The sequence below is a fragment of the Nuphar pumila genome, chromosome 6 (genome assembly GCF_984573655.1).
Source record: "Nuphar pumila chromosome 6, dmNupPumi1.hap1.1, whole genome shotgun sequence".
Classification (NCBI taxonomy): domain Eukaryota; kingdom Viridiplantae; phylum Streptophyta; class Magnoliopsida; order Nymphaeales; family Nymphaeaceae; genus Nuphar; species Nuphar pumila.
This window is the reverse complement of record NC_143254.1, coordinates 11,363,016-11,389,023: the sequence shown is the minus strand read 5'-3', so window position 1 is coordinate 11,389,023 and position 26,008 is coordinate 11,363,016. Positions and strand designations below refer to the sequence as shown.

The 26,008-nt window shown below is 37.1% G+C and overlaps 1 protein-coding gene and 1 pseudogene across 3 annotated transcripts in view; one reads left to right on the top strand and one right to left on the bottom strand.

Moving 5' to 3' along the window:
- Positions 1–25,880, top strand: part of LOC149833957 (monodehydroascorbate reductase 4, peroxisomal-like) — a 51,343-nt pseudogene extending 25,463 nt beyond the window's left edge. The window contains exons 4-7 of the transcript XR_016432735.1: positions 23,368–23,487; positions 23,769–23,988; positions 24,430–24,545; positions 24,942–25,880. The product of XR_016432735.1 is annotated as a monodehydroascorbate reductase 4, peroxisomal-like (transcript). The remainder of the gene's footprint in view (positions 1–23,367; positions 23,488–23,768; positions 23,989–24,429; positions 24,546–24,941) is intronic.
- Positions 7,794–11,173, bottom strand: LOC149833958 (uncharacterized). 2 transcript variants are annotated; one of them, XR_016432489.1, is made up of 4 exons: positions 9,309–11,173; positions 8,391–9,197; positions 7,951–8,314; positions 7,794–7,915 (listed from the first exon to the last, which is right to left on the bottom strand). XR_016432489.1 is itself a non-coding variant. In XM_090009911.1 (2 exons), the coding sequence occupies exons 1-2, from the start codon at positions 11,071–11,073 to the stop codon at positions 8,809–8,811; spliced, it is 2,154 nt and encodes a 717-aa protein (XP_089866037.1). In that variant the 5' UTR covers positions 11,074–11,173; the 3' UTR covers positions 8,322–8,808. The 2 variants fall into 2 exon arrangements, 1 of the variants encoding a protein (XP_089866037.1); XM_090009911.1 differs by lacking the exons at positions 7,794–7,915; positions 7,951–8,314 and having other exon boundaries at positions 8,322–9,197.
- Positions 25,881–26,008: the final 128 nt, after the last annotated feature.

Sequence of the window (26,008 nt, the reverse complement as noted above, 5' to 3'; positions counted from 1 at the left end):
AACCACAACTTCCATGAGCGAATCCAACATATTGAGATGAATTGTCACTATGTATGTGATGAATATCTGAGAGGAACTATTATGTTGTTGTATGTTATATTGGAGTACCAGTTGGCGGATTTCTTCACCAAAGCTCATTTTACTCGATTCATGTATATATATACATATTCATATATATAAAATTTGTATTGTATTAGTTTGCTTGATAGGGTCATTTTAGTCTTTTCACATGTAATTATAGTTGTTTATTAAAAATAACTATATTTTTATTTTCTTTATTTTTCTTATTTTCCTTTTTTTTATTTCTATGCTATTGGAGGCCTCACTCTTTAGAGTTGTTAGGGCCCCAACAGTCATAAATATAACTCTTGGGAGCTCCCTAACATCTTTGTGAAGGGAGCTCCCAATGACCTCCCTTTGGTTTGTTGTATATAATTAAAGGAGGTGTTCCCCCTATTTTCTTCAATGCTTTTAAGCATGTTACTACTAAAATCCTATTCTTTTACTTGTTGGTGTTGTCCTTTGTAGGCACTTTGTATTGTCTCATAGTGGACTTTTGTGCTTGTATTGTGCTTTTGTTATTGTCCACTCTTAGACTTGTCTGTGCTTTTTGCACTTTGTTATTGTAATTTTGCATACTTCATACACGATGTAGATAAAACTTTTGTTGTCACAACATAGTCGTGATGCTCCTTGAATCTGAACACCCATGTCAGCTAACAATTTTCTCAGCCAGACCACTTTCATAGTGGTTGTAACCATGACTCGATATTAGGGTTCAATTGAAGAAAAACTTTCTACTGCTTATACCTGAAGGAGATCAACGAGTCACCTAAAAATACACAAAAATCAGTTGTTGAGTGTCGGTTATTAGGGTCTCCTCCCTCGTCTGCGTTAGTATAAGCAAATAAATCTACGGAGAAAAAAGCAAACAAGAAAAGTCATCGAAAAATAGAAGTTTGATATATCTAATAATATGCAAAATTGCTCTCATATGAACAATGGTGGGAGCATGCTGAAGCTGGCTCGTTGTGTGAACTGCATGCAAAATGGCAGACTTCGTAATTGAGAGATATGACAGTGCACCGATAAGTTGTTTGTAAGGTGTTGGGTTTTGAGTGGTTCTCCATAATAAATCTAAATTTTGACATTGACAACTTCAAGAGTGTTGACCTTCTTATCATCTGAGATACCTCACGTGACAATAATATCTAAAACAAATTTAGATTGAGTCAACAAATATCCTCTAGAAGAATAAGAACTTCTATACTAAAAAAAAAATTATAAATCTTAAAAAAAAAATGGAGGCTATGGTATAGGAGAAAAAAACAAAAGTGGAGAAAGGATTTTAGATTTTGGTTTGTCCTATGATATGATCTTAGCAAACACTTGGTTTAGGAAGAGGGAGTCTCACTTAGTAACATTTAAAAGTGGGGTTAATACGAGTCAGATAGATTTTTTCCTACTTAGAAAGAGAGATAGGGGTTGTTGCATCGATTGTAAGGTTATATCGGGAGAAAGTGTAGCTACACAACATAGAGTCTTAATTTTAGATCTTAGAATTAGACAATACCGCAAAAGGGATAAACATAGGATAGATCCTAGAATTAAGTGGTGGGCACTGAAAGGAGCTAAACAAGGAATGTTTGTAGAGCAGGTAGTTAAGGAAGCTGATTGGTGTCTCGAGGAGGATTCAGAATCAATGTGGAATAAGATAGCGGGTGGCATGAGAAAGGTGACTAAGGAGGTATTAGGTGAGTCTAAAGGCGGTGCACTGCTAGGTAAGGATACATCGTGGTGGAACGAGGATGTCAAATTAGCTATTAAGGTTAAAAGAGAGTGTTATAGAAATCTAAGTAAGAGTCGTGATAATGAGAATTTGGAGAAGTATATGATAGCAAAGAAGGAAGCTAAAAAAGTAGTTCGGAACGCGAGGGATAAGGTATATAAGGAGGTTTATGACAAGTTGGATACCAGAGAAGGCGAGAAGGATATTTATGGGCTTGCAAAGATGAAAGATAGGAAATCGAGGGATCTGGGTATGGTTAGATGTATCAAAGATGAAACACAAAGGGGTTTAGTCAAAGATGAGGAGATTAAGGAGAGATGGAAAAATTATTTTGATAAGCTATTTAATGAAAGTCATGCTCAGGATCTTGGAGACTTCTCTATTCCTTTTCATGAGATGAATCATGACTTCATGCGCAAGATTCAAAAGAAAGAAATTGCAGAGGCTTTGAAGAAAATGAAATCAAGAAGGGCAGTTGGCCCAGATGGTATTCCTATCGAGGCTTGGAAATGCTTGAGAGAGAAAGGTTTAGAATGGTTGACAAATCTTTTTAACAAGATTTGGCGGACAAATAAGATGCCTAATGAGTGGAGGAAGAGTACTTTGGTGCCTCTATATAAAAATAAGGGCGATATACAAGATTGCACAAACTATTGTGGTATAAAACTCATGAGTCATACTATGAAACTTTTGGGAGAGGGTGATTGAGTCTAGGTTGAGGAAGGTTGTCATGATATCGGAGAATCAATTTGGTTTTATGCCTGGAAGATCAACTATGGAAGCTATACATCTTCTTAGACAACTTATCGAGAAAAATAGAGAGAGGAATAAAGATTTGCATATGGATTTTATTGATTCAGAAAAGGCATACGATAAAGTACCTAGGGACGTTCTCTGGTGGACAATGATGAAGAAAGGTGTTTCTCTCAAGTACATTAAAATAATTAAAGATATGTATGAAGGAGTAGTAACCAATGTCCGCACTTGTGGAGGGGTGACAACCAATTTTCCTATAACGGTTGGGTTACATCAAGGATCTGCTTTAAGCCCTTTTCTATTTGCTATAGTGATGGATGAGCTTACGAGATCAATTCAAGAAAATGTGTCGTGGTGTATGTTGTTTGCTGATGATATTGTTTTGATTGATGAGTCTAGAGTTGGGGTTAATGCTAAGTTAGAATTATGGAGACAGACATTGGAAGGAAGAGGTTTTAAGTTGAGTAAGAGTAAGACAGAATACATGGAATGTCGGTTTAGTAAGTAACGAAGTAATGATGAGAGTGTAGTGGAGCTTGGTGAGCAAGAAATACCGGTGGATGATTGTTTCAAATATTTGGGACCTATCATTCAAAAGTATGGAGAAATTGATGAAGATGTAAATCATAGGATAAAGGTTGGGTGGATGAAATGAAAAAGTGCAACTGGAGTGTTGTGCGATCGTAGAATGCCATTGTGGTTGAAGGAAAAGTTTTATAGAACGACTATTAGGCCTGCTTTACTATATGGTACGGAATGTTGGGCTGCCAAGAGACATCGTATTCAAAAAATGAGTGTAGCTGAGATGCGTATGCTGAGATGGATGTGTGAAAATACAATAAAAGATAAGATTCAGAACGAGGAGATACGTAAGAAGGTAGGCGTTGCACCCATTGAAAATAAGATGAGAGAGAATCGTTTACGGTGGTTTGGACATATTCGGCGAAGGCCTAATGATGCTTCAGTTAGAAGGATGGAGAAATGGGAAAATATATTAGTTAAAAGAGGTCGGGGTAGGCCTAGGAAGACATGGATGGAGGTGATAGGAAAGAATATGAATGCTTTGAACCTCACGAAGGACATGGCATTGGATAGAAATGATTGGAGGAGAAGGATTCATGTGGAAGACCCATAATGATTTTCTTTTTTGGTTCATATCGCCGACCGCAATTATTTTGGGATGAAGGCGTAGTTGTTAAATTAGTCATTTCATAATGAGTTTTAAGAAGCCTTTTAATATGTTCAACTCCTTATTTATCACTTACAGTGATGTCGTCCACGTAAAAGAAAATAATAATAATACCTGCATCAGAAATCTTAACAAACAAAGCTGTGTCAATTAAACAAGATTGAAATTTAACATCAAGTATAACTTGGTTAAACCTATCATACCAAGGCTTTGGAGCTTGTTTGAGGCCATACAGAGCCTTATCTAATAAAAGAACTTTTCCTTTATGAATAATTATACCAGGCGGTGCCTCTATATATACTTCAACTATTTTTTCATTTATATATACATTCTTAACATCCATTTGATATATAGGTCATTTTTTTACAGAAGCAAGGGCTACTACAATTCTAACTGTGGTCATCCTAGCAACAGGTGTAACGCCCCGAAATTTAACCCAATTTTTTTTTTTAAAAGCGGAAACAACTAATAATTCTCGGGTTAAGCATTTCAGAACGATACAGGAAGGTAAAAGCAAACTACACCATTTTTTTTTCTTATTTCAATAATAGTAGAATCCAAACAGAGTTTCTCACATTATCAGTCTTAAAACAAAAATTTCAATCAAACAGCAACTAGGACCGCCAGGGAACAAATAAATCCAGTCATGGTCAGCGCCTCCTCCTGCTTCGCTCATGGACTACTCGGTGCCTGAAAATGATAAAAATTATAGGAATTAGACTACCACGTCTAAGTAGGAAAACTGTAATTATTCTTGCAAGTAGATCATGTGTCACTTGTGATGTGGGTGTCGTGTTTGAATTTCAGTCTAAACATAAACACATAAGGAATTCGATGCAATAGCAATCATAGACATATATCTGCATAGAAAGGTAGATTATGTAACAGTTATACTTACACAAAAAGCATTTTATGCAACTACAACAATTAAGCAAGGTATTAAGCAATTAAAGCAGAACTTACACTAACATGAATAACATCCATAATATTAATTCAATTAACGAATAAATACACAATTTAGGATGTCGTTTCATCATAAGCACCGAATATAAAACAGGATGAAAAGTAAACAGTTGTCTCTTTAATGACTCCAACACAATGATACCTAACTGTTCTAGTTAATGTTTATCTTTTCTTATCCCGCGGGTAGACACGGGCCAAGGCAACCATCACAGAAGAGAACGTTCGGGGGTATATTATTCAAGGTTGTTTTATTAACCCGAACATTCTAACTGTGACTGAAATCCCAAGGGAGCGGCCAGTGACCGAGAGAAACTCCCAAAGGCCAAAACCAAAACAGGATGCATCCCTAACTTCTGCAGAAGAACATGGAACTACCGCCTAGGACACAATTGGTAGTCCGGGTCCCCCGACTCTGAGGACTGGGACCAACGAGTCGCTTTACGCTCGAAACCAACACACATGTCCCCAGAGGTTTGTACCACTTACCCTCTCCAAGGTAAGCCCGAATCTGAGTGGGTTAATCTTTTCATTTAGTTAATTTCCCGAAGTATGGGACATTTCCCCAACTTCTTTCTACCATCGTAGTAGTAGGATTTTCAACCTTAGTCATTTTACCCAGGTGTATAGAACAGTCTCAGTCATTTGTCATTTTAATTGCATAACCCACCCACAGTGCTCCGGTGCCTTTAAACCAATCAAGCACACAAGTTATTATTTAATTTCCTTTCCAATATACTTGAACCAGACCACACGCCTTCATTAGGTACTTAACTCGTATCGGGTAATCCAATCTGTCTTGCCCATTAGGCAGGGCACATGTCTAAAGATTGCAGCGTACACCAAGTTATGTGTTGAATCAACATCTAATATGTAACAGCTTCTATGAATGCTCAGCATAATTTATTATCATGTAGGGTCTCAATATGAAAATTTCCCACAAACATAGTAACTACCAGTATCTTCAATAGTGAACATGAGTTATCATAAGCATGCCATATCTCCCAACATAATACATAGACAAAAATAGGCTAACAGGTATTTACCTAGACAAGTTAGGGTTTATATAATGAAATAGTGTCAATCGGCCAGCATAAACGTGCTGTATTTTACAGGATGAAACCCTTAGCATCTGTCCACATAATTTATGTTATGTTTAACACAGGTTTACATAATGATTTAATCAACATAGGCTGATTATAACCTATGTTAAGTTCAGCATAACTTTACAGAATGAAGTAATCAACATCAGACAATCATAAACTATGATGATTCAGCATAGCTTTACAGACTAAACCATCAACATGGAGCAATAACCAGAATATCAAGTGGGTGGTCAGAATTTACATGGACAACTTATAATCACAAGGCAACAGCTGTACCAATCGGCCAGCATAAATCAACACAAGCATGATATATGTTTCAGAATAAGAAAAATATGATCTGTTAAACAAGATTTTTCATAAACCTAATTTGTATTAATCATTATCAAGATTTGATTTTTAGCAGTTCAGCCATATGAACCAAGTGTTATTTAACATTTCAGTTCAACTAGAATACAGCCTGCACAATGACTATCTACTTAGTCATTTACTGTACCTTAAAGAATCAATAAGTATTTAATAACCTGTCTTGTTACATAGGAAAATAAATAAGGAGCATATTCCATACAGCCAAATGCACCAAAACTGTTAATAATTTAGCTACCCTACAACCTATACACCAAGAATTTCGATTTAGCTTTGAGAAGAACCTCACACCAGAACTGCACAATAGTATAACATGCCATAAACCCCGAATTTATCCTGTCTTCTATAAGAATAAGTGCCTAATTTAGTGAAATGTCTGCTGCCCGGGTTACACCACAACTTACTATCAGGAAAATGACAAAAAGAATCTTGCACTATCGTGTTTCATGCAACTAATTGAGTGCAATATTGTATGCAGGGATTTGGAGTTTATAAAATACATTCAGGATGCTAATATAGTTACTAAGACAAGAAAAAAAAACATTCACACCACACTCCAAAAACCAACAGGTAACCAGCAACCTACCCTGAATCTTGATGGACGATGCCGCAGCATTTAAACACAGAATCATTCCTTAGTTTAAGATATCACCTAAACCACCTTTGGTACAACCCCCCACACGCACCACGCTCTGAAAAAAAAAGAAATCTGAAACCCCCAAATTGTAAATTTGGGGTTTCGGTTTGTGGTTGACAGAAAACCCCAACACTAGAGATTTTTCCCCCTTGCAAATCGACTGATTTGGGTTTTGGACAACCCACACTCCACCAAACCCATGATTAACCTGAAAAAGAACAGTCACAGGAAACCTACCATTTTCCGGCGAAGTTGTTGCGGCAGCTACGAGAGGGGTCGGTCGGCCTGGACAGCACCACCACCGGCGAGGTTGGCTCCTCACTGCAAGGCCTCGAGCTGCGGCTTGGGATTGGAGGGAGCTTCGAGGTTTAGAAAGGTAGAAAAGGGTGAGAGAGAGAATGGGACAGCGAGAGAGGGAGAAGGAAGGGTTCGGGGTCCCCCTTTGTAGGTGGGTGGCCCCCCGAAAAGGAAGGGAAGCACACCCTCCCGGCGGCTGCGGGGTGCTCCCCCACCTCCCATCTCCTTAGGTGTTAGGGTTCGGCTGAACCCTAACACCCGTTGTCGCAAGGGAGAGGGTTTCCCCTCTAAAAAAATTTTTATCGGGCAACCCATATCGGGTTGCCCCCTTATTAACCCCTCTTTTCATTTAACAGGGTGTGGGTCGGTCCGGGTCCGACCCACGACCCGAAATGCTGGACCCAAATTTGATTTGGGTCCGGGTCGCTTAACCAGCAGTGGACCCAAGAGTTGGATCCACTTGGGTCCGAACCGTGGATTTGAAATATCTAATTTCTTAAATATTTATTTATATACTATTTCTAAAATACTCTAATATCCGAAATTTTCTTTTGGGTCCAATAACGGATCCTAGGCCCAAATCCACATAATTCTTAAGTTTTTAGTGTAAAATTTGTGGTTCTTACAACAGGAGCAAATGATTCATCATAATCTATTCCATACTCTTGATCAGAGTTGCCAGTCGAGGAAGCGAGAGCGGGAAGCGATACGGGAAGCGGAAGCGGGAAGCGAGGCACTTTCAAAAATTTAGGAAGCGGGAAGCGGGGGACCACTTAGGAGCGAACCGGGAAGCGTCTCGGAAGCGACATAGGAAGCGTCTCGGAAGCGACATAGGAAGCGAACCGGAAGCGACATAGGAAGCGAACCGGAAGCGACCTAAGAAGCTATAAATTTCTAAATTGTAAATTATAAGCTACAATGTTCTAAACTCTAAGTCTAACCTTAAAATTAACATAATCCACTACTTCACTTCATCATGCAAGATTCAAAATAAAAGTATACCAAAAAAATATTATAAGACCATGACAAAAAAGTAACATAAAAGTTTTTAAGTTGGACAACTCCAACTACATCATAAAAAAAAAATAATAATTCAAGACTTCATTAATCTGTCATCTTTCTCTTCCCCTTCAAGTCAGCAATAGATCGCGAACTTTCTGCATCATCACGTGCATCTTGTCCTCCACGACCATGTCTTCTGCTCCTTCCTTCATTTCCTATAATGAATACATTAAAAAGTTAAAATGTTCAAAAACCATAATTTAAAATATAAAAAACACAATATCAACATACCTTGCCTAGGTCTCCGGCTAAAGAAACGATCAATCCGACCATGAGGAACTGATGGTCGCTCTTGTATATCTGCAGTTCTACTAGCTCTGATGGATTGATTTGTATCCTCTTGAACTTCATTTGTACGTATAATTATTGGAGGTAATGGAGCTCTTGGTTGTGCATCTTTATGTTTGGATTTGGAAATAGTGCTTGATTGTTGTGCACTATCATCCAAATCTCTCCATCGCATATCCTCTAATCTCAACGTATTTTCTTCTACAATAGGAAGTTCTGGATTGATATCCCATTTTCGACTAGGCCCTTCTTTATAGCGATTGTTGCACCTTTTATAACAAGAATATAAAATATGAATGTTAATAAACAATCAATGATAAAAAAATAGAAAAAAAATACCAAAACAAAAGTACAACACAGTTTAATTATACCTGTCAATCAATCGAAGATTGGAATGAATATACACTATGGTATCAACACGATCTTCATTGAGCCTATTTGTTTTAACATTGTGAATGTAACTATAGGTGCTCCACACTCTTTCTGCAGAAGATGTGCTAATAGGTTGAGATAAAACCTTAATGGCTAATGCTCTCAACTCCGGTGTATCACCACCATAAAAACGCCACCAATTAAGCACTGACATTGTAGGATTCAGTGCATCTATTCGTGCTGCATTTCGGCTAAATCTTCCACTTCTTGATGCAAAAGCCACAAGTTGTGACCTATAAAGTGTAGATAACTCTTCATTTCCAGAAGATATGACTTCAAGCGCAAGCATTGCACCGTCTAAGATATCATTATCCTTTTCTGCAAAAAAAAATGTTTAGTAACTATAACAAGAGAAATGCAAATGAAATAATAAAATAATTAAATCATTTAACTTTAAACTTTATTAAATAGATAGAATTAATTTTTTACCAGGAGAAACTCGTTTGACCCCTCCTGCTGCTGGGATTTTGAGATACTCCGACTCGTAATATTTTGGAGTAAGCATGTGGGCTAGACTATGGAGAGGCACATTCATTCTGTCCCATCTATTTGAGACAATCTTATGAATCTTTTCATATAAATCTGGTTGTCCTTTTAGATTGTCTTTGATTTCCCCCAACATGTTGTCCATGCCTTCATACACTTCACCAATTATAGGGCCTTCCTGATCACAAAATTTAATCATCTTATAGATGGGTTTTGTAATCAATAATGCTAAACGTACAGAATCCCAAAATTCTTCATCAAGAACAGTTGTTTCTGTTGTAACAGCCCTTTTTTTCATAATTTCATCCGTGCATGATTGCTTCCAATCACTCCATCTATCTGAAATTACTGTGAGCCTTAAGCTCTCCCTCACATCAAGCAAGCGTTTCAAAGTAGTATAATGTGAAGCAAACCTTGTTTTTGCAATCTTTATTAATTCTAATTTTTCATTGCTTCTAAAGATTGCTAGTGCTTTTGAATGATTTGTGATATACTTCACAATTTCTTTACTCTGCAAATATGTTTCTCCCAACCAATGAAACTCATGTGCCAAATCCTTGAAGATCAAATTAAGTGTGTGCACAACACAAGGTGACCAAAAAATATACTTGTACGTTTGTTTTAATTCTTCACCTGCTAACTTGCAATTTGCTGCATTGTCTGTAATCACTTGCACTACATTAGAAGGCCCCACAAGTTTAAATCCCGTTTTCAAAAACTCGGCAATGTTTGCAGCTGACTGTTGCACATTAGAAAAATCGCTTGCATATAAGAACATCGAGCCAAAACAGTTTGAGGCAAGTATATTTATCAAGTGTTTGTTCTTGATATTTGTCCAACCGTCTGAGACAATGGAAACTCCAAACTCCTCAAACTTTTCTCGAAATTCATTTAACTCCCTGTGAACACACTCTTTCGCACTGTCAAGCAACGTTGTTCGCGCTTTTTCATATGATGGGGGTTTATATCCGGGCACTTTACTAACTGCAGATATCATCTCTTCCCAATATGGTGATCGAAGCACATTGAAAGGTATGCCATTTGCACACAAAAATCTGATAATTTTGTGATCTACATCATCTCTTTCTACCTTTTTAAAGGTATCACGAATATCAACTGTTTTTCGGCTTCCACTAGATGATGTAGTAATACTAATAGGCTTCTTTGGAGTATCAATTCTTGATCTCCTCAACTCAAATGCACTTGATGAAACCTCCACTCGACGAACTTGCCTCTTAATTTTTTTTGCCAATTCTGCATTTTTTGCAACTTCAGGGCAAAAGGCAATCCCAACACTTTGTCCCTTTGGAGATCCCATGAGATGTGCAAAAACTCGAGTATATGACCCATGATAAATATTTTTGCAGTGCCTGTACATAAAAACTTGGGTTCCACCTTGCTTTCCTTGCCCACTCTTCTTTTGTTTCAATACATGGCGCCATAACACTGTTGTTTTATGCATGCTAGGTGGTTCATCATCTTGGTCATCTTCAGAATAGTAGTCATCCAAGTCATATTCTTCTTCATCTTCCTCATCAAAACAATTTTCGTTTCGGTCCTCAAACTGATATGGACAAGCAGAAGACCTCTTCTTGCCCTTCCCAACACCACTAGATGATTCATGCTCCAAATTGTACAAAGAATCGTCATCGTCATCAGAATTATCGTGATCATAGCTTGAGATGGTCATTAATGAAGCAAAGAACATGCAAATATATCTGCATCATAAAAGTATCAGAATCAACCTAAAACACTTAAAAAAAGCTATTATTAACAGTAAATAATGGAGAGTGAAGAACACAAAGCATGGGGATGTAAATAAAAGACTAAGCTAAAAAAGGGGGGGAAATTACGTGCAATCTGACTATCACTGAACTAAATACTCAAACAGGCACTTCAAGTTCTAATAAGAAACAAGCAACATAAATAACTGAGAATATAGAGAGCGAGAATAGTTTGATTGAACTGCTAAATCAGATCAAGAACATATAAATCCAGTTTTCTTTCAGGACTCCACTAAAGTTCAATACCCGACTCATTGGGAAATTCTCCAAGTACCCATCAACTTAATTTTGCACAAATGGAGAACATTAAAGTGCTACCAGCCTTGGCAAACATTGATCTCTGAGACAATAGACTTAGAACTGAGGTTCTAAATCATTACAGTTATCTTCTTCATGATAATGTTCATTTACTATTTGTACCAGGCACCAGCTCACATCCTCCAGCAGCTCTCAGCCTCTCACTGTACATCGGACTGAAGAAATAGCTTTTAAAATGTGGGAACAGCACACTCAAATGCTCTCCAATAAAACAATAATATTGCATATTATACCCGTTATACACCAATTAGTAAAAAAATTATTCATCAGTGTAGAATAGTTAAGATCATTAAAACCATCAACAATATCATGTTATCTCTAATGATACTTCCACCCCATCCGGTGCACTGATTTTCTTTGCCAACTGATGAAGTATAAAATGAACTTCCACATACATTATCACCATCATATCATAAACAACTGAAGAGTTAAATAAGAAGCTACAGCACATAATGGCCAATGCAAATTAACAATCCAGCTATATCAGAAAAGTTTTGTGACGAATGCATACCATCTGTTTAGATAAGAAGTTAATATTACATTGCTTACGCTATCAATAGACTAGTATCATGGAGACAATAAAAAACAACCCACTGCTTCATGCAGAATGAATAAAAAAAACGGCTGCGATAATGAATCAGAAACTAAAAAAACTACAAACAAACCCTTGATCTACAGTAAAAAAAAAACCCTTGATAGTTATGAGAAATAGACGAGTCAAAAACCACACTGGTTGTCAACATCGTCTGAAAAAAGGGAGAAAGGGGGGAGGACATAGGGCCACCCTCTGTCCCTATCGCCCACTGTGAGGAAAAGAGGGGGCGGAAGATAGAGGGTGTTCCTCTGTCTCCACCCGGCACCAGCACCAGCACCAGCACCATGAAGAAGAAGTGCGAGACATGGGGGGTGCCCTTGCCTCAGCCACCAGCAGCCATGAGAGAGTCACGGAGAGATAGAGAGAGTGACAGAGCGTGAGAGAGGGGGATAGCGTACCTGAAGGTGAACATCTTCATCTTCGGAAGTCGGTGGAGGCCACCGGAATTTTTTGAGGTCGCCGGAACTCGGAGCTCGCCGAAAACTCGAGAGAGAGAGAGAGAGAGAGAGAGGAGTCGAAACGCGTGAAAAAACAAAACCCTAAGCCCCTTTTGATTTTATTTTTTCACGGGTTTTATAAAATACCCATTTTAACCTCGGTAAAAAATATAAATTCATGTGTAAAAAAAAAAAATTAAGGGCAAACTCGACCTTTCCATAATAGCGTCCCCCTTTAAAGGGGTACGCGTACCTCTTTAAAGGGGTACGCGTACCCCTTTAAAGGGGGACGCGTACCTCTTTAAAAGGGTACGCGCACCCCTTTAAAGGGGTACGCGTACCCCTTTAAAGAGGTACGCGTACCCCTTTAAAGGGGGACGCGCTTCCTCAATTGAACCTGCGCTTCCCCTCGCGTTTCGGAAGCGCTGCGTTTCGCGCTTCCGAAACGCGTCGCGGGGAAGCGCGCTTCCCCTATTCTATAGGCGTTTCCGGTAACTCTGCTCTTGATAGTATCCCTTGACAACTAACCTAGCTTTGTATCTTTCAAGAATGTTATCACTCTTGATTTTTATCTTATATACCCATCGACAACTTATGGGTTTCTTTTCTTTAGAAATATCTTGGATAATCCAAGTATTTGCCTTTTCTAAAGCATCCAATTCTACCTTCATAGCTTCTACTCACTCAAAGTGTTTCTTTGCTTCAACGTAGTTTGAGGGTTTCATATAAGAATGTAATAATGTAATGTGAGTTTGATATTTAGGTGAAAATGACTCATAGAACACAAAATTTTCAGGGGGTTTAGATACTCTAGATGACCTTCTAGTTTGTATTCCTCTATAGTTTTCATCATTAGTATACTTTTCTAGTGCACAAAGATGTTCGAAAATACCTTGCTTGGAATATTGGATACAATCTTGATTTTGAGATTGTTCTTTTCTCATTTCATTACCATGACATTCTTCTTCACTTACCATATCATTTCTGATATCTTAATCTTCATCACGATCTAACAGAAAAGAATACTCAGTGAGTTCCTTAGGATTTTCAGATTCAAAGAATTTTTCTTTTGAATCATATAATTTCTTATTTTTAAAGTGAAAGCATCTATGGTCTTTTTGGTTATTTGCATATCCCAAAAAGACACAAGAAATAGCGTGAGAAAAAAGTTTATCATTTTTATCAGTAAAAACAAAACATTTGCATAAAAAACTCCTAATCTTGAATAATCAAGATTGAGTTTAAAAATTTTCTCAATTGGTGATATATTTCTCAGGGAGACAGATGGCATTTTGTTAATAAGATAAACTGCAGTCAATGTGGCTTCAGCCCAAAATTCTTTAGGTACTTGGTTTGAGATAAGCAAAGTTCTTGTGGTTTCTCGATGATGCGCTTATATTTTCTTTCAGCTAAGCATTTTTCTAAAGAGTGCAGTGTTAAGTTGTACATGTATATATATATATGTATTTTCATACGTATATATTTGTTTCATATTGTATATATATATATATTCATATATATATATATGTATATATATTATTTATAAGGTAAATATCTTTTAGGAGTATTTTCATCTTTTCTCTTGTAATGAAATAGCAAAAAATACAAAAACAATGCCACTAAGGGCTTTACAAGATCCCGATTACAAAAGTGCATAAACACAAATCAATGCCACTAAGGGATTACAAGATCACAATAACAATGTGCACAAGCACAATTTCACTATAGGACAAAACAATAGCCATAAAGGGCAAGGGGCAATAACACAAGCACTAAGTGCATATAACACATTAAAGAACTAAATAGAAAAATAGAAAATATAAAAATATTCATCTTTATTAAGCATAAATGCTTAAGAAAAGCATTGAGTTACAAGGAAGGGGAACACCCCTATTTATACACACAAAGGAGCTATAGAGCCCTTTTAACACTCAACAACGGATAGAAATGAAGTCGTTGGGGAGGTCCTAACGACTCTACGTACTAACATAATATGCAAACCCACCTTTAGATATAACAGGTGTTGGACCCCAAACATCCGAATGTATTAACTTAAGCAATCGTGTAAAGACAAAAGTTCTTTCCTGAAATGACAATCTTTTCATTTTGCCAAGAATACAATCTTTACAAGTAAAATTTTAAATATTAAAAAAAATTATATTTGGAAAGTGTTGGATTTTGGATACATTAGCATGACAAAATCTTTTATGCTATAAATCCAAATCCAGTTTCTAAACATTACAACAAAAAGTATTCTTGGGTATTTTCAAAAAATCCATGCAGTATAAACTTCATTCTCTATGACCTTCCCCAATCACATTCCTTGACTGACGATCCTGCACCCGACAACCAATAGAAGAGAAAGTAACATTATACCCTTGGTCAGATAATTGAGAAACATACACAAAATTTAGGTTTAGTTTAGGAGTATATCTATTTTTTGAAATAAAATACCTTTTTGAAATTTTCTATTCCCTTAATTTCAAGAGATATCCCATCAACAGTAAAAACATTTGACATTCAAATAAAATATTACCATTTTGTGTCATATGGAAAGAGGCACCTGAGTCAAGAAGCCAAAGAGACTTACCGGGTCAGAAATGTCAGCCGAAGAGACTGCAACTGCGGTTGATGGAGCTTCTTTGAGTAAAGGTTGAAAGGCTTCTACAAGTTGACTTAAGGAAATGCTCCCGATGTTTGATTCTTGTGAAGCTTTGAAGTCATGTGTCTCTTGTGTAATCGATGCTACCTTCTTCTCATAGGGTCTCTTTAATTTTGGACAATATATCTTGATATGTCTCGGTTCACGACAATAGTAACAAATAATTTTCTTCTTCTCAAATTCATTGTCTTGTCTTCCATACTGCTCGTTGTTTGGTCTTTTATAATGTGGTGGTTTGTAAGCATGAACATAGTTTCCTGGTCTAGAGACGGCTAGGATTGAGTTATCATCATTTTTAGATGTCTTATTTTTTAGTCTATTTTCCTCCATACTTAGTTTTCCAATAGTATCCTCAATAGAGGGAACTTTCCCTCTATGAAGAAGAGCCGGTTTAGTAGACTCAAACTTTGACTGTAATCCATTGATGAATTAATAGAAATGCTCCGCATCAATTTGTCTTGAGCAGATTTCTATATCTTCGAGATAATGTCATTGTGGCTCAAGAAGAGCCAACTCATTCCAAAGACCGGACAACTCACTAAAGTATTCCCTAATACTTTTTTCTCCTTGAGTCAATGCGTACTTTGTCTTGTAAATTGCAAACATGGTCAGTATCTTTAAGAGAGTACATTCTCTTAAGATAGTTTCATGCTTTATTTGCATGTTCAAATTTAGTAAGACTCGAACACTTCTTGATATCAACACTACTAATGATCAAAGATATAATCTTGGCATGCCTCATTCTCCACTTTTTCTCATAGTGGGCCATAGCCTTGGTCTTTTCCACCTCTCTAAGAGATACTTCTTTTTCTCCTTCTATCTTAGTAAGAATTAGTTTTGTTTGAAATCCGACCCATCCACTAATCCCCACAACCCTTTTTCCCGTACGAAATGTTTCATGATAGAAGCTTATGTTACAAAGTTTGTATCTTTGAGCTTGATGAGTTTTATGATAACATTATCATTGTCGTCCATGTTTACAAGGGCTAAGAAAAAGAATAGATGATAGAGAGGGAGAAGAAAGAAAGAGGAGATAAGAAAGAATCATAGGCACTCCACCACAAAAAAACCCTCTCTAATAAGAGCACAAACACATGAACGCTCTGCCACCAAAAAAGGGCACCACAATCTCAAAGCACTTAAATGGATTTTGCAAAAAAGACCTCACCCCTTCCAAATCTTGAGTGACATGCTTCTCAATACACCAAAAAAAACAGCTTGATCTCTAAGCTCTGATACCATGAAAGGAAACAAGATCCTCCGAAGATGTTCACTAAAAACAACAAGATGGATCACACACAAACACTCACTAAAGGGGCAAACACAAGGGATAAAAATAATATTTTATTCATCAATGCTCATGCAAGAAGCATACATATTGTGGGGGTTTTGCCCCCTATTTATACACAAAGTTGGAGCTCCAAAAGGGAGAGTCGTTGTGGGTCCGACTCCCAATGATTATATGGGTTGACTAGACGCATCCCAACTAAAAAACAAAAAGAAACCTAACTAAAGTAACCTAGTTATATACAAATATATATATATATATATTATGTATATTTACATTTTTATCATTATGTAATTGCCTAACCAATTTCTAGCATTGGCCAGAAACCTGGTGGATGAGTGGGTTCCCAAATGGTTGGGTAAATTGTCATTCATTTTTCGATCATGTTGCACCCTTATCTATCATTCACAACATGCACTCTCTTTTTGGTTTCTTCCAATAGACAATTTAGGAATAGTTTCTAATGGGTTAAAATTTTGAACAGTGCCTTGTCAGTGTCTACTTTTTACCATATGCATGCGAACACTTTCTTCTTTTTCAGCATTGTTGAAACCTATGGATCATAGAATGTTGCACTCATTGCAAGTTTGACATGATATGAGGTTGCAGTTCATACTAGTGTATTCATGCATTTCATTGTGCACATGATCTGATGGCTATTTTTATAAACAACTTAAATCATTTAATCTCAAAGTTATCTTTAGATCATAGGCAGACCCTAATCCAGGTCAATAGATCTTGTTTGGTTCAAGAATCAGATCAATCTGATTTATTTTGCCAAGTTTTCCTAGTCAATTATGGAAAGTTTTTTGTGGATTTCTCGTGGTTTATCTGTTAAAATACATGTAATCAATATATATATATATATATTCAATCATACCCGATAGGGGTATTTTAGTCATTTCACATGTACCCAATAGGGGTACTTGTTTTTCTCCTCTTTTTATTTTTTGCATTTATTTTTTTATTTTCTTCCTTTTTATCCACTTAAGGGGCCCCCACCATTGAGTCGTTGGGGCCCCCAACGGTCACATTTGTGACTGTTGGGGGCTCCCAACGACTCCATGGGAGCCCCTTTTTGTGGCTCTTCTTTTGAGGCCATTTGGCCTCCCCCTTCTCTCATTTTATTTGTATAAATAGGGGTGAACCTCTTTGTATATTTTCATTCTTGAGAGCTCCCTCTCTTTCAATAAAAAGGCATTTATATTTTGTGTTGTGTTGTGTTGTCTCTTTGTGGACTTGTCTATTATCTCTTTTGTTTGTCCGTTGGTGGACATTGTAAGTGCTTATAGCACTATTTGTATTTCCACATATCTCATTACATGGTATCAAAGCCTTGTGTATGCTCTTGGTTTTTGATATAACTAGTTGACTAGTTATATTTTTTATTTTGTATCTCTCTTTCTTGGTTTATCTTCTTGAGAGAGGTTAAAATGAAAGGAGAACAAAAGATTGATCTCTCTTTCAAACTTAATGGTTCCAACTACATGATGTGGGCCGCCGCCATGGAGAACAACCTCAGGGGTAAAAAGCTTTGGGGATACGTTATAGGCACCATTCCGGAACCGCAACTCCAACTCACCAAGATGGATGGTGATCAAGAAAAAGCTCGTGAAGGAAATGCCCGCATGAAGGCCATTGAAGATCATTAATCTAAAGTGAAAGATTGGGAAAGCAAGCATGCAAAGATTCTTGCTTGGTTCATGAATAATGTGGAGCTCAAAATTTGCGCCAACATTGCTAAATTTCGGATGGCTAATGAAGCATGGTTCTTTATGAAATGTATGTATACTCAAAAAGACCTTGCTCGTCAATTCTTTCTCCAAGAAAAAATCCGGACTATTAAGCAAGGGGAAATGAGTGTAAGAGATTACTTTAGCACTCTTGGACCCTTATGGGATGAACTATCTTTACTAGAACCAAAGTGGGTTTCTAGTGTAGATGTGGAACTAAGAAGAGAACAAATGAAAAAAGAACACTTTTTTTAATTTCTACATAGGCTTAGGCTCGAATATGAACAAGTTAGATCTTCCCTTCTTTATAGATCTAAGTCTCATCCTTTGGAAGATGCCATAGCCGAAATATGCCAAGAAGAAACTCGCCTTGGCATGATTAAGGGAGGAGATGAAGTTTTGGCCGTGTCTAAACCCGGCAATCATGTGAAAGCCTATAAGCCTCCACACCTTGGGAGGCAAAATAATTATAATGGCAACTATAGAAAAGCCATTTGCCATCATTGCCAAGAACCGGGTCATATAAGACCTAATTGCCCTAAGCTGAATGAAGCACCAAAGAATAAGGTTGCCTCCGTTGAAGAAATTACTCAAAAGAAGGAGAAAACTATCAAAGGGAAGGAGTCCTTCTCTTGCTCAACTATCGGAGGCACTTCAAAATCTACTCAAATCGCCATCAACCTCGGGTGCCGCCATAGCTTCTTCTTCTCCTCCAGGTATGTCTTCTTGGATTCTTGATTCTGGAGCTTCCTTTCATATGACCCCTCTTGAAAACGGGCTTTCCGATTTATGTAATAACTCTAAAAACTCTTATGTTTCAACCACCGATGGTACATCTTTACAATTAAAAAGTTTTGAAACTTTAAATTTTTTCAAAGATTTCTTTGTGCCAAACATAAGAGTGGTACCTCAACTTAATTTAAATCTTCTCTCTGTTTCTCAAATATGTGATCATGGATGTGAAATCTCCTTCTCAACTAAGGATTGGTCTATACAGGATCTCCGGTCCGGGAAGCATATTGGGCAAGGCCATAGGAGGGGAGATCTCTATTATATGAACAACTTGAAACTTCTCACTAACTCTTTTTGTAATCATGTCCAAGATAAAAATATTGAAACTTGACATCAAAGACTTGGACATCCAAGTTTCTAAAAATGTACTCCTTTTCTTTTGGAAAGAAATTTTGTAATGAGAAACATTTTGTTTGCAAGAATTGTATTTTTAGAAAAATGAAATCCACTCTTTTTTCAAATCGAACTTTTGTGTCCAAAAAACCTTTTGAGTTAGTCCATTCGGACGTTTGGGGCCCTTCTTCGGTCATATCGAAAGGAGGATACTCTTATTATGTTACTTTCATTGATGACTACACTAGATATGTGGATCTATTTTCTCAATTTAAAATCCGAAGTCTTTGACTTCTTCAAGAAATTTCATATGATAGTCAAAAATCAATTTTCAAGTAATATCTCTACTCTTAGATCTGATTCGGGTGGAGAGTATCTATCAAATGAATTTCAAAATTATTTGGAAAGAAATGGAATTTGTCATCAAAGATCATGTCCTAGGACTCCTCAACAAAATGGTCTAGCCGAAAGAAAGCATAAATACATTTTGGAAACCACTAGGACACTTCTTATTTCCAAAGAAATTCCAAAAAGCTTTTGGGCCGAAGCCACTTTAACTTCAACTTGATAAATAGAATGATATCTTCATCCTTACAAAATTCATCTCCATATGCAAAACTATTTGAAAGAACACCCGATTTTAATAGATTAAGAATTTTTGAGTGTAAATGTCTTGTCCTTACACATAAAAGAGACAAATTATCTCCTAAAGCTATCGAATGTGTTTTCTTAGGATATGGAGAAAATCAAAAGGGTTTTATATGTTTTGACCTTAAAAATAACAAACTCTACGTATCCAAAGATGTAACCTTTTTAGAAAATGAAAATGGTTTTGAGAAAACTAAAGATATTGACGAAAACGAATATGCTTTCTTATTTGATCTTCTCTCTCAAGAAGATGGGACTCTTCAAGAAGAGGAAATCTCTAATGATTTGTTAAATGATCTAGAGGATATTTCTCTTAACAATGTTGAAAATGAAAGTGATAGAACCATCCAAACCTATGTTAGGCGTGGTCAACAAACTCCAATGAGTGCCTTAGAAAAATACTCTCAAGATTCCAACATAGAAGAAACCTCTTTAAGGAGATCCGACCGAATCTCCAATCCTCTTAATAGGTTTGTTTCCTATGAGTCTCTAACCCCAAGGTATAGAGCATGTCTAATTGCGTTACACTCTTTTCATGAACCTTCACATTATCATGAAGCCAAAAACATTTCCCAATGGGTTGAAGCCATGAACTTAGAACTTAGTGCACTTGAAAAGGCAAAAACTTGAGAAATAACTTCATTACCCACTGGAAAGAGATCTATTGGATGTAGATGAGTCTTCAAAATTAAAACTAAAAGTGATGGATCATTAGAATGCTATAAAGCCTGGTTGGTAGCAAAAGGATACGCTCAAAAATACAATATAGACTATAACAAAACCTTCGCGCCCGTAGCTAAAATAACTAGTGTTAGGACTCTTATTGCGGTTGCGTCAGTTAAAAAATGGCCTATTTATCAATTAGATGTTAAGAATGCATTCTTAAATGGTGAATTAAATGAAGAAGTTTACATGGATCCTCCACCAGGAATATGTATTGGTGAAAATAAGATTCTCAAACTTAAAAAGGCATTATATGGTTTATAGCAAGCTCCAAAAGCTTGGCATGATAGATTTAGCAATGTAATGACAAGTTTGAATTTTCGTTCATGCTATACTGACACTGCTTTGTTTGTGAAAAGTGCAGGGTCTTCAGTAGTTATTCTACTACTTTATGTTGATGATATGATCATCACTGAAAGTGATGAGCAATGAATCAATGATATTAAGAAAGTTTTAAAAGAAAATTTTGACATGTCTGACCTTGGCTTCTTAAGATATTTTTTTAGAATTGAAGTAGCGTACTTTCCTCGAGGGTACATTCTCTCTCAGATGAAACTTGCTGCTGACATTTGTTCCAAGTCTGGTATCTCCGATGATAAAAAGACAGAAACCCCTGAAGTTATCAATGCAAAGTTAAGGTTGAAAGATGAAACACTCATTGAGGATCCTACTCCTTACCGTCAACTTGTTGGGTCTTTGACCTACTTATCCATCACTCGGCCAGACATAGCTCATGTAGTCCACTCAGTCAGTCAGTTTCAACATGCACCTACAATTGTGCACATGAGTGCAGTCTTAAGGATTGTCAAATACATCAAAAACACCATAACTAATGGAGTTTTTCTTTCCTCTTCTTCATCACTTGATTTAATTGCTTATACTGATGCTGATCGGGGAGAAAATTCTAATGATAGAGTCCCAACTACTGGTTTTTGTGTTTTCTTAAGTGACTGATTTCTTGAAGATGCAAGAAGCAACACAAAGTATCATTGTCCTCAATAAAAGCAGAATATCGTGCTATGGCCACTACAACAATGGAGCTTGTGTGACTAAGAAGTCTTCTCAGTGATATGGGCATAGTCATTTCTACTCTTTCGAAGATGTGTTGTGACAACAAAAGCGCAATCAATTACACCTTCCATGAGCGTATTAAACACATCGAGATAGACTGCCACTACGTTCGTGATGAATACCTAAGATGAACCATAGCACTGCCTTACGTTACTTTCGAGTACCAGTTGGCGGACTTCTTCACTAAAGCCCTTGTAGCTTCTCGTTTTATGTTCCTTCTCAGCAAGCTTTCGGTTATATCCCCATAAAGCTTGAGGGAGGGTGTTAAAATGCATGTAATAAAAATATATATATATATATATATATATATATTCAATCATACTCGATAGGGGTATTTTAGTCATTTCATATGTACTCAATAGGGGTACTTGTTTTTCTCCTCTTTTTATTTTTTGCATTTATTTTTTTATTTTCTTCCTTTTTACCCACTTAAGGGGGCTCCCAACGACTCCATGGGAGCCCCCTTTGTGGCTCTTCTTTTGAGGCCATTTGGCCTCCCCCTTCTCTCATTTTATTTGTATAAATAGGGGTGAACCCCTTTGCATATTTTCATTCTTGAGAGCTCTCTCTCTTTCAATAAAGAGGCATTTATATTTTGTGTTGTGTTGTCCCTTTGTGGACTTGTCTATTATCTTTTTTGTTTGTCCGTTGGTGGACATTGTAAGTGCTTATAGCACTATTTGTATTTCCGCATATCTCATTACATTATCTACCGCAGAGAACTGTAATGAAAAATACAAAACAAGTGCACAATACAAAAGCCCCTAAGAACAATATAACAAAGTTGTGCACAAATACAAGGTCACAAAGGGCAATACACATAATCTACTAAGGGCAAAAACAAGAGTTCAAGAACATACACAAACACAAATCACTAAAGGGCCAAAGGCAAAATATAAAAAATATTATTTTATTTATCTTCAAATGCTCAAGAGAAGCATAGGATACAAAGGGAATCATCCCCAATATATATACAAAAGAGGGGAGAGAGGGAATATACAAAAAGAGAGGAGAGAGCTAGCTGTCAGCTAGCTCTAACTGCTAGCTAATTAGCCGTTTCCAAGGCTAGTTAGCTAGCTGTTAGACCTAGCCCAACGGCTAGCTAACAAAAGACATAAATGCCCTTGAAGGGCATTAAAAATCCAAAAAGTAAAAAAATAAAAAATGCATCAAAGGAGCCCTAAATACTATATATATATATGTGTGTGCACATATACTTAAAACTTAAAGATAGTATATATATATATATACATATATATATATATATATATATATATATATATATAGAGAGAGAGAGAGAGAGAGAGAGAGAGAGAGAGAGAGAGAGGTTGGTTTGACTTGAGCGACTTCACTAATGCATGAGAAACTTGACATGTCTACCATGACTCATCTGAATATCTTTGAAGATTTATGACCCACCTACTCTTGGTTCTGTCATGTGTGGATCCTTGATCACTAAAATATGATCTATATGAGGAGATTATTATGAATAATTTGGCTAGCCCTTATTGAGCATTGCAGTGTTTTCTTGCTGTTTTTCACCATGAGTTGTTTTCTCAAATTTGCAGATTCAGTTACCATAGCTGCTGACGATGTAAATCTGGATCTTCCTTTTCAGGAATTGAACTGGTTCTTGGAACCCGAGTAAAGTCTGCTGACTTGAGGCGCAAAACATTGTTAACAGCAGCTGGGGAAACTATTAGTTATTAGGACTCTTATCATAGCAACTGGTGCTCGGGTAAATAAATCAATGCTGAATAAGATAAATTTGATAAATTATAACTTAAATAAATTGACGGGAATTGAGCGGATGTGTTTGTTAAATTCTGGGTCTTTTCTCTTTTTGACAGCTAATTTCTAGCCTTCACATTATCCAACTTTCTTAGTATCCCTTGGATTAAATCTTTATTATGTCTTTTCCAATTTAGTTAGCCTATTACTCTATATGAAATTTAAATGAGTAATGTTGTCTTTTATACACAGTTGTGTGCTATATGACTTCACATGTTTCGTGTATAGGCTCTGAAGCTTGAGGAGTTTGGTGTTATGGGTTCTGATGCCAAAAATGTATGTTATTTACGTGATTTGGAGGATGCAACTAGGCTTGTCAATGTGATGAAGTCTTCTGTTGGTGGGAATGCAATTGTGATTGGGGGTGGCTATATTGGCATGGAATGTGCTGCTGCATTGGTCACAAACAAAATAAGTGTAACCATGGTCTTCCCAGAAGAACACTGCAGTAAGTAAACATGGCATTCAATTCCAAGAAATTGATGTGAAAGTTGAAACCGTTCTTTATAAAATACATTCACATAGACTAGCATTGCATCCTCAGCTACAATTTCAAAATCTCTATCTGGTATTTGGTGCTTTTAGGAAACTAGTAATGAAAACAAGAAAATTTTACTTAGTTTCAACTGACTTCAACTGAGTTGGGCATTGTTTTGTTTCCTTGAGTTGGTTTTAACCCTTGCTCACTTACAAGATATCACACTGGCTTGGTACAACTTTCCCAAAGTCAACTGCTTATTCATCCCATAGCAAACTCTGGAGTAGGCTGGTTTTAACTGGATTGAAGCCTTGCATGTCAGCTAGCTATTTAAGAGCTTAACTGTGCTGACTGCACTGTGGTATTGGGTTTCATTTCTTTGAAATCTGGTGTCTTTTGTGTCTTTGACAGTGGCAAGGTTATTTACACCTGAGATTGCTGCTTTCTATGAAGATTATTACAAGTCAAAAGGGGTGAAGTTCATCAAAGGCACTGTCTTATCATCATTTGAAAGAGATTCAGATCAGGTCTGCTTTTCACTTGTTGGGAAGTCGTTTTCTACTATGAAACGGATACATGTTGGTGGATGTGGTCATTATTGCAGGGAATTAGAATCGAATGGCATTACTCTCAAAGCGCTCTAGTAATTAACACGAGAAACTTTTACGTACTTTGCAAGCTGCATCCTCAGTTTATATATTATACCTTTTTTCTACTAATAATATGATTCCTTCTGGTGCCTTAAAGGTCATACTTAGCCAAGTCAGGGAAAGTCAAGTCTTGTGTTTTTACGTGCCTTCGAACCACACGTATATGAACATGCACATGCACATGCATGCATGCACACATACATGTGATTTAGATACAGAGCCACATCTTCCCACAAATTTCTTATTATTAAATCTTTTTTGGTATATAAACAGGTTACATCAGTGACGCTGAAGGATGGGACCAGGCTGAAGGCAGATATGGTTGTAGTGGGGATAGGTATCCGTGCAAACACCAGTTTGTTTGAGGACCAGCTGGTTATGGATAAGGGTGGGATCAGGGTCAATGGTCGAATGCAAACTAGCAATAGCTCTGTCTATGCTGTTGGAGATGTTGCGTCTTTTCCTCTGAAGCTCTTTGGTGAGATACGTAGGCTGGAGCATGTGGATTCTGCTCGGCAATCTGCAAAGCATGCTGTGAATGCAATCATGATGCCTGACAAGACTGGCGATTATGACCATCTCCCTTTCTTTTACTCGAGAGTGTTTACCTTGTCATGGCAGTTTTATGGGGACAACAGGGGGGAGGTAGTTCATTTTGGAGACTTCAAAACAAGGCGTTTTGGTGCATATTGGGTGAACAAGGGTCGGCTTGTTGGAGCATTTCTTGAGGGTGGAACCAAGGAAGAGTACCAAGCGATTGCCAAGGCCACCAGAATGCAGCCACTGATCAAGGACACTGGTGAATTGGCAAAGCAAGGGTTGAGGTTTTCTGCATCCGTCACTCAGCAGCCTCCTGCTCCTGTTGCTGCCACTGGTGCAGGTCTGGTTCTTGAAAAACCAGTCTATGTGTTCCATGCTACAGCTGGCGTGGCAGTGGCTGTGTCAATTGCTGTGTTCGCTTACTGGTACGGAAGGCGCCGCCAAAGATGGTGATTCTTCTAGGGATTGCTGGATGGTTCTTTCTTTGGCCTATGATACTCCTGATTGACAGTCATATTATAGCATTATCTGTAGGTGGTTATTCTTAATATCTGGATGAAACCATAGAAAATTTTTCTCCATTCCATTATGTGGAGTTTGATGCTCCTCCTGTGTAACATTCATGTTATTGACAGAGTTATTGATAAAGAAAAATATATGTTTAACACAGAACACATTCATCTTGATTTTTTTTCCCTCCATTTTAAAATTGCATTTGCTTGCGTCTGGGCAAATGTTTACTAGATTACTATAAAGAAATTTTGAAACGGAGCGTAGAGTAGGCACCTTGAAGTAAATCA

Bases quoted from the DNA above. Each gene is read 5' to 3' on its own strand.
- LOC149833958 (XM_090009911.1), bottom strand. From the start codon at position 11,073: ATGTTCTTTGCTTCATTAATGACCATCTCAAGCTATGATCACGATAAT. The intron at 9,198-9,308 runs GTAAAAAATTAA...TTTTTTTTGCAG, and splicing joins GGTCAAACGAGTTTCTCCTG to AAAAGGATAATGATATCTTA.